Genomic DNA, 17,001 nt, shown 5'->3' with positions numbered 1-17,001 from the left:
AAGCTGCTTGCTGGATCAACTTCTCCTCTAGCTCATCTAGAAGCCTACCAATGGACTGCTGATGCAGTTCAATGAGCAATTACACCTCCCTGTTTACTACAGACTGACAGTACAGACGGTTAGCCTCCTGTGTTGGCCGACCAGGGTCACGCTGAATTACATGCGAGCTTTATCTGCGCTAACAGACGGGCTATCAGCCCACGAGCGTCTGTGACCCTAGGGTGATACCAAGGTAACACGACAGTGCTGCTGATCTAGATCATTAACACATTACTGTAGGGCCGTGGAGCCTCCCCTTCATTCTCCCACATCTTCTGCTGCACTGCCATTCCCCCCATGTCTAAAGAGAGACAAATGAGATATGTCGAGAGGAGAGACGAATGTGCCAGAGAAAGAGAGAGAGAGGAGAAGAGAGAGGAGAATGTAAGAGAGGAAGGAGAAAGGGGGAGGGAGAGTAGGATGAGAGGTGAAGGAGAGGGGTTGGAAGAATGAGAGCGAGAGAGAGAGAGAGAGAGAGGTGAGAAAAGAGAGAGGGGGAGAGTGATGGAGTGTAGATAGAGTGAAAGAGATACAGCGTGAGAGGAGGGAGAGAGAGAAGAGAGCGAGAGTGTGATGGGAGGGAGGGAGGGAGGGAGGGAGGGAGACCTTCATCTTAATTTAAGTGAAGGATGTATAGTTGTTGATTAGGAGCCGGGAAAATGCATGTTCAGTCATTTGGCCGTCTGGTTCCCGAGGCATGTTGGCCTCACTGCTCATTTCATTAACCGCCAAGTCATGGGGACATCTGTATCTCATCTAATTTGAGTGACAGGAAGGGTACAGTGTAATACGACGATCCTCCCTCTTCATCAGTTTTATGTAATGTAGCTGTGATAATATTTGAGGGCTGTGAATATATCCAAAGGAATAAGGAAACACCAGGGCATCTGGGATATTATAATGACCTTCAAACATTTTGATAAAAATTCTCAAACAAGGCAGTATTATATTTTCATCTGAAATGGCCCTATCGTCAAATGGAAGCTGTGTTAATCTATTCTGTTGCTGCACTCTTATTTGGAAACGGTCCGAACATGGTTTGAATGTAGAGAATTCATTTGAGTAGATGAGTTTGCAGTGAACCATTCTTCCCCCAACATCACACAGAGGTGAAATAAAAATTGGAGCTAAAAAGCTCATTCAGATTTGTTTTTTCTTGATTTAGCCACTAGACATATATTTTTTAAATAAATAATTTCTGTTTTGTAAAGACACTTTTTCAAATAGAACACCCATTTTGAAAGATGTTGATCCATTTGATCGTTAACATCATCAGTCAAGTGTGTCAAGTCATTCCCACACTAATCCTTACCATTCTGTCCATGATACTTCCTGTATGAGATAGCTGATATCGGATTCCTAATGAATCTCAATCAAATTTGGGTCTCTTGCACATTGTCTTTTGAGCTGGCTTGAATCAGTAAAGGTTCCTGTGTGTGGGAGTGGTGGTAGGTGCTCCTGTAAGTGTTGTAATGGTTGTAATGCTCCAATGGGGGCAGGTGTAAGTGGGTCTCCATTGCAGCAACACCGGCGAGCTCCTCCTCCACTGTGATGACCTCCATGGAGGAGGCGGGGCCATCGGGGTCCTGCTGGTGGTTCTGCTTCCTCATCTTGTAGAAAATGACCAGCAAGACGGCGGCCATGAGCGTGATGGCCACAAAGCAGCCGATGATGATCTTGGTGGTCTTCATCACCTCCTCCAAGCCGCGGTCCCCCTCCCCATCCAGGTCCAGAACAGAGACGGTGTAGGTCCGCTCTGTGGTCCTGGTCTGGACTGGAGGCCCCCTGGTGGTCGAAGATGATACCCAGCCAATCGGTGGAAGAGCAGGAGTCTGGCTGTCGTCGACTGTCTCTGTGGTCTCCACGGTGACTGTGGTGAAGTAGGTGACGCCGCTGTTCTCCACCGAGGTGACGTTGAGCACGGCAGAGGCAGAGATGTTGCCCGCCGTGTTGCTCACCATGCAGGTGTAAGTCCCCGTGTCCTGCATGGTGACGGTGGTGAAGTTCAACGTCCCGTCGTTGAGGACGGCCAGGCGCACCTTGTACGCCCCGTGGGTCACCAGAGACCCGTTGGGGGTGAGCCAGCTGACCGAGGTCAACGAGCTCGTTCTGCACTTGAGCTCAGCCGCCATGCCCTCTGTGACGTTGCGGTCCGCCGGCGGCTCCACGATGACAGGCACATCGCACTGGAAGTAGCTGTGCTCTAGCTCGCCGATGTAGCGACCCCTGTAGTTGGCTGGGGTGTGGCAGCGGGCACAGCAGCTGGTGTTGGCAGGCACTGTCTCCTTCAGCCACCAGCTAAGCCACAGGATGTCACAGTTACAGTTCCAGGGGTTATGGTGCAGATGGACTCTCTCCAGGCGGTGCAGGGGGGTGAACAGGTCATGGGGCAGCAGGGTGAGGTTGTTGTGGGCCAGGTTGAGCTCCACCAGGGACTGGAGGTCGTCAAAGGAGTTCCTCTCGATGGTCTGGATCTGAGCGTGCATCATCCACAACTTCTGCAAGTTCGCCAGCCCTGCGAAAGAGCCAGGCCCTATGACAGAGATTTGGTTCCCTGACATCTCTAGCTCCTCCAGCCTGACCAAGGGTAGGATGTTGGGGATCTCCTTGAGGTTGCACATGCCCAGGTTTAGGTAGCGCAGGTTGCTGAGGTCCTGGAAGGCTCCATCTGAGATGTAGGAGAGCCGCTTGAGCTCTCCAAGGTCCAGTCTTCGCAGCGAGGGGACCCGGTTGAAGGCGTACGACGGGATGCTCTCAATGGGGTTGTTCCTCAGCCACAGCTCCTTGAGCTTCGAGAGGTACTCGAAGGCCCCATTGGGGATGGTGGTGAGACGGTTGTCGAACAGCTCCAGGGTGTTGAGACTGGCCAGGCCGTTGAAGGCGCCAATCTCGATGTTGCGGATGTGGTTCTTGCTCAGCTGCAGGATTTCCAGGTGCCGTAGATGCTTGAAGCTGTCCACCTTGATCACCTGGATGAGGTTGTCCTGCAGGTTCAGGTAACGTGTGTTGGTTGAGATGCCGTCGGGGACATCGCGCAGGCTCCGGCGGGTGCAGATCACCTTGCTGAACTGGTTGCTGCAGGAGCAGACAGAGGGGCAGGTCTGGGCACGCACCAGGCCGGCCACCGCCAGGATCTGGAGGGCCAACAGTAGCACGAAGAGGGGATAGGACCGAGCCCCCCTCAGCCTAGGATCTCTCATTGTCTGGCGCTGGAGGGAGGAGATCATTGTGATCAGCATTCATAGTTCAGTGGCTGGTGGTCCTCTCTGAAATATTGTAAAGAGAAGAGAGAAAAGTACAACAGATTAGGCAGTGGAACAATATAAGACAAGCAAAGAAAACTAGATGCAGAACAGAAGGTAATTATGGGTAATGCCACTTCTTTTTATGTGTATAAAATCTATTGAAGGGACACCATACTGTCTGTGCTCAATGCACATGCCTGGGATAATGACCTACATGAGGAAGAGAGGTGGTGAAATGTAGTTGCCTTATCATTGGGGATGGATGGATGTTCACTCATCCTAGATATTCATCATAAACACTGTCCATCTGTGGAGCATTAGAGCAGTCAGCGATGTCAGGACTCCCCAGGACAGGACTCCCCATATGAACTTTACTCTCTCATCAATAAATAAATACAAATCGTTGTCATTTAGGTCCTAACCCGGGAAGTGAATTATTCATCTGTACATTTGGGGAGGCAGGGTAGCCTAGTGGTTAGAGCGTTGGACTAGTAACCGGGAGGTTGTAAGTTCAAACCCCGAACTGTTGTTCTGCCCCTGAACGGGCAGTTAACCCACTGTTCCGCTGTTCTGCTCATTGAAAATAAGAATGTGTTCTTAACTGACTTGCCTAGTTAAATAAAGGTTAAAAAAAATCTGTAATAAGACAGTAAAACCAGACAATCGATTTCTCTTGTTGTATATTTCATAAATTGATTTGTCACAAAGTGCTGTAACAAACTGGTCACAAAACGGACTGTTTTTTCAGTCTCAAAACGGAGATGAATTTCACTTCTCACAATAAGTGTTTTTAGAGGATGACGTGTCTACCAGCTTAGAAATAAGTCAACAACAGAGATGGTAATTGAAACAACTGGTGTTGAAACAATGTCTAATATTATTCTGATAGAACAACAAACGGTGCATTCAGAAAGTATTCAGACCCCTTCCCTTTTTCCACATTTTGTTACGTTACAGCCTTATTCTAAAATGGATTATATTACATTTTTTCCTCCTCAATCTAAACACAATACCCTAAACAACAATGCAAAAACAGGTTTTAAGACATTTTTGCAAATAAAATAACAGAAATTCCTTGTAAGTATTCACATAAGTATTCATATATAATATAAGTATTCATATATAATATAAGTATTCATATATAATATAAGTATTCACATAAGTATTCATATATAATATAAGTATTCATATAAGTATTCATATATAATATAAGTATTCATGTATAATATAAGTATTCATATATAATATAAGTATTCAAACTCTTAACTATGAGACTCAAAATCGAGCTTGGGTGCATCCTGTTTCCATTGATCATCCCTAAGATGTTTTTACAACTTGATTGGAGTCCATCTGTGCGAAATTGAATTGATTGGACATGATTTGCAAAGGCACACATGTCTGTCTATATAAGGTCCCATAGTTGGCAGTGCACGTCAGAGCAAGAACTAAGCCATGAGGTCGAAGGAATTGTCCATAGAGCTTCGAGACAGGATTGTGTCGAGACACAGATCTGTAGAAGGGTACCAAAATATTTTTGCAGCATTGAAGGTCCCAAATAACACAGTGGCCTCCATCATTCATAAATGGAAGAAGTTTGGAACCACCAAGACTCTTCCTAGAAGAGTCTGGCCGCCTGGCCAAACTGAGCAATTGTGGAAGAGGGGCCTAAGTCAGGGAGGTGACCAAAAACCCAACTCTCACTCTGATCATTTATGAATGATGGAGGCCACTGTATTATTTGGAACCTTCAATGCTGCAAAAACATTTTGGTACCCTTCTACAGATCTGTGCCTCGACACGATCCTGTCTCGAAGCTCTAGGGACAATTCCTTCGACCTCATGGCTTAGTTCTGAGAAACAAGATGATCTGGTCTGATGAAACCAAGATTGTACTCTTTGCCCTGAATCCCAAGCCTCACATCTGGAAGAAACCTGGCACCATCCCTACGGTGAAGCACGGTGCTGGCAGCATCATGCTGTGGGAATATTTTTCAGAGGCAGGGACTGGGAGAGTATTCAGGATCGAGGGAAAGATGAATGGAGCAAAGTACATAGAGACCCTTGAAGAAAACCTGATCCAGAGCACTCAGGACCTCAGACATGGGCGAAGGTTCGAGATAACGACCCTAAGCACACAGTCAAGACAACGCAGGAGTGGCTTAGGGACGAGTCTCTGAATGTCCTTGAGTGGCCCAGCCAGAGCCCGAACGTGAACCCGATCAAACATCTCTGGAGAGACCTGAAAAAAGCTGTTCAGCAACACTCCCCATCCAACCTGACAGAGCATGAGAGGATCTGCAGAGAATGGGAGAAGCTCCCCAAATACAGGTGTGTCAAGCTTGTAGCATCATACCCAAGAAGTATCAAGGTTGTAATCGCTGCCAAAGGTGCTTCAACAACATACTGCGTACACGGTCTGAATACTGAATACTGTAAATTTAACATTTCGGTTTTCTTTATAAATTAAATTAGCAAAAATGTCTAAACTGTTTTTGCTATGTCATTATGGGTATTGTGTTTAGATTGATGAGGCAAAAAAATATTTTATCCATTTTAAGATAAGTCTGTAAGGTAACAAAATGTGGAAAAAGTCAAGGGGTCTGAATAGTTTCCGAATGCACTGTTTTTCACCATAAGAAACTATGTCTAATATTCTCCTGATATAACAGCATCATTTACCATGAGAGAGTAAAATGTGTAATATAATAGATAGAGATGTAGAGTGAAATATATTAGCACATACCAAACATGTTTCTACTCACAATACACGAGCGATGCTCGTTATGTCAAATATAAAAGTGAACAAGGTTTTTCAAGGCCCTTTAACATTCTCATCTCTCCTCAGCTTCTCTAACTCAAGTCATATCAGCAATCGTCTCTTTCAGAAGGACCCGGAGGCATAGAAAACGACTCTGTTTTGACAGGTGTTTTCTAAACGGTGAAAATTGTGAAGCGATGTGGAAATGCGTTTTCCAGCGTGGCCGAGTGGGTGATTTAATCAGTGGGAAATGAATCTCTAAATATGCCCCTGTGAAAGTGGTTAGCACCAGCAGAGATGCCACTCCAGAGCGGTGTGAGAAGCCCGCCAAGAGACACTTCCACTGGGGGCGTCAGACGGAATCAGGCCACGGCCTAGCAGGGGTTCGTTTTGTCAAGCCGGCATTACGCTACAACCACCATGCATAGCAGCCTCGTCGTTTTAAATGGCTGATTGCAGGGAAGGAGGCCTATGGAAAAACACAAATAGGGACAAAAGCATTGACGCAGAATCGTTTCTGTTGGGTAACAATGTAGGTTGTTATGTTGATGCTGTGGTGTTTGGTTAACTGCATGTCAGACGGAATCAGGCAGGGGTTCGTTTTGTCAAGCCGGCATTACGCCACAACCACTCTGCATAGCAGCCTCGTCGTTTTAAATGGCTGATTGCAGGGAGGAAAGCCTATGGAAAAACATGATTGGTGACAAACGCATTGAATCGTTTCTGTTGGGTAATAATATACAGGTAAGTGCCAAAATAAAATGTTGATGTGTGCTTGGGGTTATTGTCTTGCTGGAAGATCCACTTGCGGCCAAGTTTCAGCCTCCTGGCAGAGGCAACCAGGTTGTTGGCTAAAATGTCCTGGTACTTGGTAAATTTCTGTATGGATCTCATGTTATGCATGAGGGTATTGTCATGCTGAAACAGGAAAGGGCCTTGCCCAAACTGTAGCCACAAAGTTGGAAGCACAGAATAGTCTAAAAAGTAATTGTATGCTGTAGCGTTAAGACCTCCCTTCACTGGAACTGAGGAGCCTGATCCATGAAAAACAGCTCCAGACCATTATTCATCCTCCACCAAACTTTACAGTTGGCACTATGCATTGGGGCAGGTAGTGTTCTTCTGGCATCCGCCAAACACAGATTTGTCCATCGGACTGCCAGATGGTGAGGCGTGATTCATCACTCCAGAGAAGGCGTTTCCACTGCTCCAGCGAGCTTTATACCACTCCAGCCATGGATACCAATTTCATGAAGCTCCTGACCAAAGTTCCCTCTAAAAGACACAGAAATATCAGCCCACAGAGAGAAGCACAAGATTTAACTACACTCTAGACATTCTAGAGCAGTGGCCACCAAGGCATTCCTAGTTGATTGACAAACATTTCTGTAGAAAACTAAACGATAAAGCCTTGTGTTCCAATATTTTTCATTTGTCTCGGGCTGAAGGTACAAACTCTGTCTTCCGGGGGGGGGCTCAGAGAGCAAATCAAGTGCACTATAGTCCTACCGCTGGCCAATCGGATGGCTCAGGTTACCATGTCTGCAGTAACGTAGCAGGCATAAAAGAAAGCTACAGCAAAGTTGATACTGTGAGATTCCAAAATGTTTAAAACCATGAGAGAGACTCAATGAGAACAGCAAAGAGATGCTGTTTTTATGACTGAGTTCATGTTTAAGTTCTTACTCAGCACTGTCAACACTTTGTATTCAACACTTTTATAAGCCATGAAATGCGAGATCTTCCTATTTCCACTCAGCGCTACAACAAACACTGCAGCAGTAATGAATGAGGAGGAAAGTCTATAGGCTTGCCTTCTTGATATTTTTAGCAGTTTGGGTATTTTTTTACACCAAGGAATATTTCACTTTCTCTGTTCATAAGAGGAACAACATGAATTTGTGCATGAGGCAGAAATAATGCGGTGCGACTCCAGTTTCACCATCAGCTGAAACACGGTGTCTCTTTGTGGTCAGTGTCAGTGGAGGAAAGGGAAGGCAGAGGGATGTTGAGAGATGACCCTAAGTTGAGACTGACCCTCAGTCTGCTGCTCTTTCTCTCCACTGAGACTGACCCTCAGTCTGCTGCTCTTTCTCTCCACTGAGACTGACCCTCAGTGTGCTGCTCTTTCTCTCCATTGAGACTGACCATCAGTCTGCTGCTCTTTCTCTCCACTGAGACGGATCCTCAGTCTGCTGCTCTTTCTCTCTACTGAGACGGACCCTCAGTCTGCTGCTCTTTCTCTCCACTGAGACTGACCCTCAGTCTGCTGCTCTTTCTCTCCACTGAGACGGACCCTCAGTCTGCTGCTCTTTCTCTCCACTGAGACGGACCCTCAGTCTGCTGCTCTTTCTCTCCACTGAGACTGACCCTCAGTCTGCTGCTCTTTCTCTCCACTGAGACGGACCCTCAGTCTGCTGCTCTTTCTCTCCACTGAGACGGACCCTCAGTCTGCTGCTCTCTCCCTCCACTGAGACTGACCCTCAGTCTGCTGCTCTTTCTCTCCACTGAGACTGACCCTCAGTCTGCTGCTCTTTCTCTCCACTGAGACTGACCCTCAGTCTGCTGCTCTTTCTCTCCACTGAGACTGACCCTCAGTCTGCTGCTCTTTCTCTCCACTGAGACGGACCCTCAGTCTGCTGCTCTTTCTCTCCACTGAGACTGACCAGCAGGCACCATCAGCCCAGTGAAATAAAAAATAAAAAGCAAATTATTTGAATGTATGATCACTCAGCTGTGCCTCCCAAGTAATACAACAAACAGATCTATTACCGGTGTGATCATATAGCCTTCAATATAATCCAAATATATATATTTTTAAATGGCTTGAACAGCAATGCATTGGCAGGGCAATTCAAGCAAAGCTAATATGCGGTAATAATGTTTTGGGCCTATAGTTTACTGCACAAACCTCATTGATACAATTCTGTTTTTAATTGGTTAATGTGCATAGGCTTGTTTTTTTAATATATATTTTATGTGTACTTTTTCGTGATATCCAAATTCTTGTCCCATTGCTGCAACTCCCCTACGGACTCGGGATAGGCGAAGGTCAAGAGACATGCGTCCCATGAAACATGACCCTGCCAAGCAGCACTGCTTCTTGGCACACTGGTCGCTTAACCCGGAAACCAGCCGCACCAATGAGTCAGAGGAAACACTGTACAGTGAGCGGAAGTCAGCTTGCAAGCGCCCGGCCCACCACAAGGAGTCGCTAGAGCACAATGGGACAAGGAAATCCCAGCCAACCAAACCCTCCCCTAACCCTGACAACGCTGGGCCAATTGTGCGCCACCTCATGGATCTCCTGGTTGACACAGCCTGGGATCGAACCTGGGTCTGTAGTGACGCCTCAAGCACTGCGATGCAGTGCCTTAGACCACTGCACCACTTGGGAGGCTTACGTTTTTTAAGTCATGTCAAAAAATAATCTGAGCGGTAAAGGTTGGTGACCACTGTTCTAGAGCTTTCCCTGTTAACACTATCAACATTTCCCTTTACTGTGGCAATTGTGATCAAATCAACGCAATATTAGCCACTTTCAATGCAACATACCGAAACAAAACAAACTATGCAAGAGATTTTGTTGTAGGCAGAACGTATCGGAGTAGGATTCTATTACATTGACACGCACTACTCAGCCCGTACTCTTCACAGACCAGCGCGGCATAAACAATCAGACCCGCAGTAGGTCTATATGCAAATAGACCATTGCCATATATGAATCTGTGCCATTTACTTTGAACTGGACTGTGTTTACAGCATGAGCAGTCATGAGTAGATGCTATTTTTTCCCCGATCAACACGAGAGCTGAATGTAGCCACAACTGCACACTTCGTTGATATCCTTTGCTAGTTAGTGAGTTATTAGCCCAGTTATAGATCATTTGTAGTCAGCAATAGGGGAGTGATTGCTTCCTACAAGAGCACAAAATGTATACATTTCTAGACGTATTTGAAAAGTGAGTCAGGTAAAGAGCTTTTTTTTGTCTTAAAGGAGCAGTGTTGCATTTTGAGACAGGCTCGAATAAGCTAAGTGGCCAATAGGCAGAGGGTAGCATCATTAGTCTGATTCTCTGTAATAATGGTATGAGAATAATAATGTATTTTATTTTGTGAAGGGGTTTCTTGCATCGAACAGCAGAAGTTTAACTTATATCTTTATTGACATTTTATTTCAGTATTTGCACTGACTCTATGCACACTCACAGGGCCCTACACACTCACAGGGCCCTACACACTCACACACATACTGTCACTCCAACACACACACAAACACTCACTCCATCATTTTCTCACTCACACATAATATGCACATACATTTGCACTGACTCTACACACACCCACTCACATACAAGCTGCTGCTACTGAAGGACAAGTTGATAAACAGGTTCATGTCAAGCCCTGCGGGTCTCATGGAACGCAGGTCTACATTGAACACAACACATTGGCTGCTACTGTAGGCTGAACGATAGAACAGCTATTTCCATGATAAAATTTTATGGGATTCATTTTCTCAATTGTTTTTGATGGTAGGCCATTCTGGTAGGCCTACATTATGATCAAGTATCCACAGTAGCCCACATGGCTACATGGCTACATGGCTACTGTAACATAAAGCGGGGACAGCCTCAGTGTTCAAGAAGTAGAAGTTAGAAGTTTGCACTCAGCAGACCTGAAATTTGCTCAGTGCTGGAAAGAATCAGAGGGAACATTGCTCCCGACAAACAGTTATTGTGCTGAAGTTGCTTCCAGAGATAGTTTGGAAATCAGTAGTAAGTGTTGCAACCCAGGACAGACGGCGGTCCCGTTCTGTGAGCTTGTGTGGCCTACCACTTCACAGCTGAGCCGTTGTCGCTCCTAGACATTTCCACTTCATAATAACAGCACTTACAGTTGACCAGGGTAGTTCTAGCAGGGCAGAAATTTGAACTGACTTATTGGAAAGGTGGCATCCTATGACTGTGTCACGTTGAAAGTCACTGAGCTCTTCAGCACAGGCCATTCAACTTCTCATTTTTTTGTCTATGGAGATTGCATGGCTGTGTGCTCGATTTTATACACTGTCAGCAACAGGTGTAGTTGAATCCACATACTTTTGGCCATGTAGTGTAGCTCAGTATTTGTATAATTTATTTCATACAGTCAATATTTATCATCTTTATCCAAGGGATCCAATCATTTTGGAATCCAATGTATATTTTCGTGCATGAAAACAAATCTCTCACACTCACTATGATAGGTTTTTACAATTTTTCTAATAATGAATTGAAAAACACTGAACATTTAGCTAGGAACAGGTGTTTTTTTAATGCTTGTCAGGTCGGGAAGTAAGGTGATCTATTTTAAGATGCTGAAAGTGCATGGTCTAATAGAGAGGTGCTCTCTTCATTTGATCACTGTGTTGTCACAGATCATTTTCCTGGGCAACAGGAAATGCAAATTCCAGATTTAAAAAGGGCTTCTAAAGTTTGTAATTTCCACTTTAAAGTATCAGACTTCATCTATCCTAACTAAAAATGTATCAACCTTTTTCAAAAATATCCCTGAATTATAATCCACATTACAACTTCTATTTCCTGTTGATGCAGGATTATTTTCCTGCTGTGAGAAACTGGTAAAATTGAGACAGTACATCTGTGTACGTCTACAAGCACTTGTGTGCTTGATTTCAATTACAGACCGACATACAGTATTTGTTTGGCATAGCAAGCAAGGTCAAAAGTTCAGCAATGTAATCAATGTGAAAACCAAAACATTACTGAGGGACCATACAGTACATGCTCTCAGACTGTAGACCAGGGATCAACTAGATTCAGCTCGAGGGCCATCAGCACATGATCTCAGACCGTAGACCAGGGATCAACTGGATTCAGCCAGAGGGCCGTCAGTACATGATCTCAGACTGTAGACCAGGGATCAACTAGATTCAGCCCGAGGGCCGTCAGTACATGATCTCAGACCGTAGACCAGGGATCAACTAGATTCAGCCAGAGGGCCGTCAGTACCTGATCTCAGACCGTAGACCAGGGATCAACTAGATTCAGCCCGAGGGCCGTCAGTACATGATCTCAGACCGTAGACCAGGGATCAACTAGATTCAGCCCGAGGGCCATCAGTACATGATCTCAGACTGTAGACCAGGGATCAACTAGATTCAGCCAGAGGGCCGTCAGTACATGATCTCAGACCGTAGACCAGGGATCAACTAGATTCAGCCCGAGGGCCGTCAGTACATGATCTCAGACTGTAGACCAGGGATCAACTAGATTCAGTTAGCGAACCCTGCTGTAGACAAGTAGCGGAATGTACTCATGATCATGACATGTACACAAGATATCTATTTTAAGATGCTGTGATCACAAGAGCATAAAAAAGGAGCAATCAGCTCTCATATGCGTGAATAATACAATGTGATTGTCTGATTGAGACTGATATGACGCATGAAACAAGATAAGCAATGTGCCACATTAGCGACCGTACACAATGCCAACAATGATTGAAATAATGACGTGTTTTGCGTAATCATGTGTTTTGAACCTTCATTTGAGGCTTTTTCATCAAACTGTCCCCTTTTTGGTTTATGTCAGATAGCGCAACACAATCCTCAGACAATGGATTTCATTTTTGGTGTAATTCTCATTCTGGATTAGGCTTAAAATACAGGATAACATCTTGCTAAAATAAACACAGGACACTAGACGGATTGGGTAACACACAGGACTCTAGATGGATTGGGTAAAACACTAGATGGATTGGGTAAAACACAGGTCTCTAGATGGATTGGGTAGAACACAGGTCTTTAGATGGATTGGGTTAAACACAGATCTCTAGATGAATTGGGTAGAACACAGGACACTAGATGGATTGGGTAGAACACAGGACTCTAGATGGATTGGGTAAAACACAGGACACTAGATGGATTGGGTAGAACACAACACCCTAGATGGATTGGGTAGAACACAGGACTCTAGATGGATTGGGTAGAACACAGGACACTAGATGGATTGGGTAGAACACAGGACTCTAGATGGATTGGGTAGAACACAGGACTCTAGATGGATTGGGTAGAACACAGGACTCTAGATGGATTGGGTAGAACACAGGACTCTAGATGGATTGGGTAGAACACAGGACTCTAGATGGATTGGGTAGAACACAGGACACTAGATGGATTGGGTAGAACACAACACCCTAGATGAGGGAAATCTGATTATGTATGTGTGGTGGGAGTCTGTGAAAATATCACTGTCTGTCACTCAGAAAAGCTTACAGTTATCGCCTGACTTTTCAGTACCACCAACTAACTTCAGTAGAATCTACATCCAAATTAGCCTCAGTTATACCAACATGAAGGCAGATAAGTTTCATGTATCATAGTGTGTATACACTGAGTGTACAGAACATTAGTTGGCCCCCTTCTGCCCTCAGAACAGCCTCAATTCATCAGGGCATGGACTCTACCAAGTGTTCCACAGGGATGCTGGCCCATGTTGACTCTTTCTACGGTTGTGTCAAGTTGGCTGGATGTCCTTTGGGTGGTGGACTATTCTTGATACACACAGGAAACTGTTGAGCGTGAAAAGCCCAGCTGCGTTGCAGTTCTTGACACAAACCGGTGCACCTGGCACCTACTACCATACCCCGTTCAAAGGCACTTAAATATTTTGTCTTGACCTTTCACCCTCTGAATGGCACACATAAACAATCCATGTCTCAAGGCTTGAAAATCCTTCTTTAATCCATCTCCTCCCCTTCACCTACACTGATTGAAGTGGATTTAACAAGTGACACCAATAAGAGCTTTCACCTGTCTGTCATGGAAAAAAACAGGTGTTCCTAATGATTTGTCCACTCAGTGTATAATATGGTCTAATTTTCATTCAGGTGTAAGTACACTACATACACAGTCCTCTTGTCTCGATGTTAATGATAGACATACATGCTTTATCAGACAATCCCTGTTTCTACCATGTAGCAAGACCCGGTCTGCTAATACAAAAGCTAATGTGCCAAATCAATCATGTTTTGCATTTCGTTTCACAAGGAATGAATGAAGGAGAAGCTCAAATGGGCTCAGACATGGAGGGAAGTGTGGGATGTGTCATGGTAACTGGACCGGTGAGTGAGTAGTATTCAGAGTGATGCAGTGCTCTTATGTCACGCAGTGTTGTGATAGGGGCCTCAGGGTTACTGTGTTCTCCGCACTACAATACCCATTTTGGTCCTGTTTTATTCTCTCTGACCCACCAGTCTCCTAAATATAGACATCGGTAAGAGGGTGGATCGGTGCTTTAAACTTGCAATGTCAAAATACATTTGAACGTCTGGAATATTCACTAAAGAGAACTACGTGAGCATCTGTTAGGGACATTTTTTAGATTAAAATACCGTACGCGTTCCCCTTGCAGTCTAAAACATTACAGATTAAAATTACAAATAATGTACCTTTCTGTGCTTCTCACTGCTTCATAGAACTAGGTTAAGAGTGCTGTTTGTGGATGCTTTGTCGATTCACATCATAAAGGACATCATTTTAACATGTTGTATATTATAGAACTAGGTTAAGCGTTTTTGTTTGCTGTTGCTTCCAGTGGTGTTGGATCCACATCATAAAAGCACCTATTTTTTCCAATTGTAGAAGAACAGATAAGGTTGGGGCCTGAGGCTAGGGTTGACATCCTGGATCTCTGTCAAAAGGGACCCTCTAGCGAAGATAGCAACCAAGAACGTTGCAGCCGATTGCAACTTAATGGGTTAACTAAGAGTGTGGGTTCTCTAAACGCGTAAGAGGATAAACTGGATCGGATTACCGTGTAATCTGTTTCAAGATTGACATTTTATAGAATATTCCTTAAAACACCCTACAAACCATTTTTTTAAATCAATATCACAGTGAGTAACGTAATCTTTGTGGGGGGTTTAGTGTGTGAAACCTGTTCTATAAGAAGTGGGAAACACATTATCTGGGCTATGTCGGAGTAGCACTCTCTCAGTCAGGGACAGACATGGGTATCAGGACAAGAGGATAATAGAAAACACTTCTCTGGGGTTCAGGGGGAGGCTGGTGGGAGGAGCTATAGGAGGATGGGCTCATTGTAATAGCTGGAATGGAATGGAAGTCAAACGTGGTTTCCATATGTTTGATGTGTCTGATACCGTTCCATTGATTCCATTCCAGCCATTACAATGAGCCTGTCCTCCATATTGCTCCTCCCACCAGCCTCCTCTGCTGAAGTTATGGCATGGTTGCCAAGGACGTCTGTGAAATGAAGTGACCCCCCAAAAATATGGTTCAACACATGTAGGAGCCATACTATAACGCTGAACAAGAGAGTGTCTCAATCAAGCTGGATGTTTACAGCACAACAGCAACAGCAAATTAGCATATTGGAGGATCATTCACTTTATAACACATTTTATGATTAATCATAAACAAACTACAGTATATCCAATCTTCAACTTGATGTTCACCAACAAAAACACAGGGTTCACACCCAGCAACTCTCCAGGACCAGAGTGTAGACCAGTGTGCTAGTTAAATCACCCAGCAACTGTCCAGGACCAGAGTGTAGACCAGTGTACTAGTTAAATCACCCAGCAACTCTCCAGGACCAGAGTATAGACCAGTGTGCCAGTTAAATCACCCAGCAACTCTCCAGGACCAGAGTGTAGACCAGTGTGCTAGTTAAATCGCCCAGCAACTCTCCAGGACCGAGTGTAGACCAGTGTGCTAGTTAAATCACCCAGCAACTCTCCAGGACCGGAGTGTAGACCAGTGTGCTAGTTAAATCACCCAGCAACTCTCCAGGATCAGAGTGTAGACCAGTGTACTAGTTAAATCACCCAGCAACTCTCCAGGATCAGAGTGTAGACCAGTGTGCTAGTTAAATCACCAAGCAACTCTCCAGGACCAGAGTGTAGACCAGTGTGCTAGTTAAATCACCAAGCAACTCTCCAGGACGGAGTGTAGACCAGTGTGCTAGTTAAATCACCCAGCAACTCTCCAGGATCAGAGTGTAGACCAGTGTACTAGTTAAATCACCCAGCAACTCTCCAGGATCAGAGTGTAGACCAGTGTGCTAGTTAAATCACCAAGCAACTCTCCAGGACCAGAGTGTAGACCAGTGTGCTAGTTAAATCACCAAGCAACTCTCCAGGACGGAGTGTAGACCAGTGTGCTAGTTAAATCACCCAGCAACTCTCCAGGATCAGAGTGTAGACCAGTGTGCTAGTTAAATCACCCAGCAACCCTCCAGGATCAGAGTGTAGACCAGTGTGCTAGTTAAATCACCCAGCAACTCTCCAGGACGGAGTGTAGACCAGTGTGCTAGTTAAATCATCCAGCAACTCTCCAGGATGGAGTGTAGACCAGTGTGCTAGTTAAATCACCAAGCAACTCTCCAGGACGGAGTGTAGACCAGTGTGCTAGTTAAATCACCCAGCAACTCTCCAGGACGGAGTGTAGACCAGTGTGCTAGTTAAATCACCCAGCAACCCTCCAGGATCAGAGTGTAGACCAGTGTGCTAGTTAAATCACCCAGCAACTCTCCAGGACGGAGTGTAGACCAGTGTGCTAGTTAAATCACCCAGCAACTCTCCAGGACGGAGTGTAGACCAGTGTGCTAGTTAAATCACCCAGCAACTCTCCAGGACCAGAGTGTAGACCAGTGTGCTAGTTAAATCACCCAGCAACTCTCCAGGATCAGAGTGTAGACCAGTGTGCTAGTTAAATCACCCAGCAACTCTCCAGGACGGAGTGTAGACCAGTGTGCTAGTTAAATCAATGTGAACACTGTGCTAAGGCTTGGGTCACCGTGTCCTGTAAACGTATATACTGTAGTATGTAGAAGCTGGAAGTGGAAGCCTACGTATTGTTGTCCATTAGTTTACTCCTATTAGTGGAGGGGTAGTAGTGTTAGTGGTAAATTATAAAGAAGGAACATATATTTAATGAGT

General features: G+C 45.0%; 1 protein-coding gene across 1 annotated transcript in view; it reads right to left on the bottom strand.

Moving 5' to 3' along the window:
* Positions 1-604: 604 nt before the first annotated feature.
* Positions 605-17,001, bottom strand: part of LOC118964963 (leucine-rich repeat-containing protein 4C-like) — a 39,808-nt gene continuing 23,411 nt past the window's right edge. Inside the window, exon 2 of the mRNA XM_036981446.1 lies at positions 605-3,305. Within this exon, the coding sequence (XP_036837341.1) occupies positions 1,413-3,278 (1,866 nt within the window). The 5' untranslated portion in view covers positions 3,279-3,305 and the 3' untranslated portion in view covers positions 605-1,412. The remainder of the gene's footprint in view (positions 3,306-17,001) is intronic.

Source organism: Oncorhynchus mykiss, chromosome 6 (genome assembly GCF_013265735.2).
Source record: "Oncorhynchus mykiss isolate Arlee chromosome 6, USDA_OmykA_1.1, whole genome shotgun sequence".
Lineage (NCBI taxonomy): Eukaryota > Metazoa > Chordata > Actinopteri > Salmoniformes > Salmonidae > Oncorhynchus > Oncorhynchus mykiss.
Note: the sequence above shows the minus strand (reverse complement) of the source record. Positions and strands in the feature narration are given on the sequence as shown.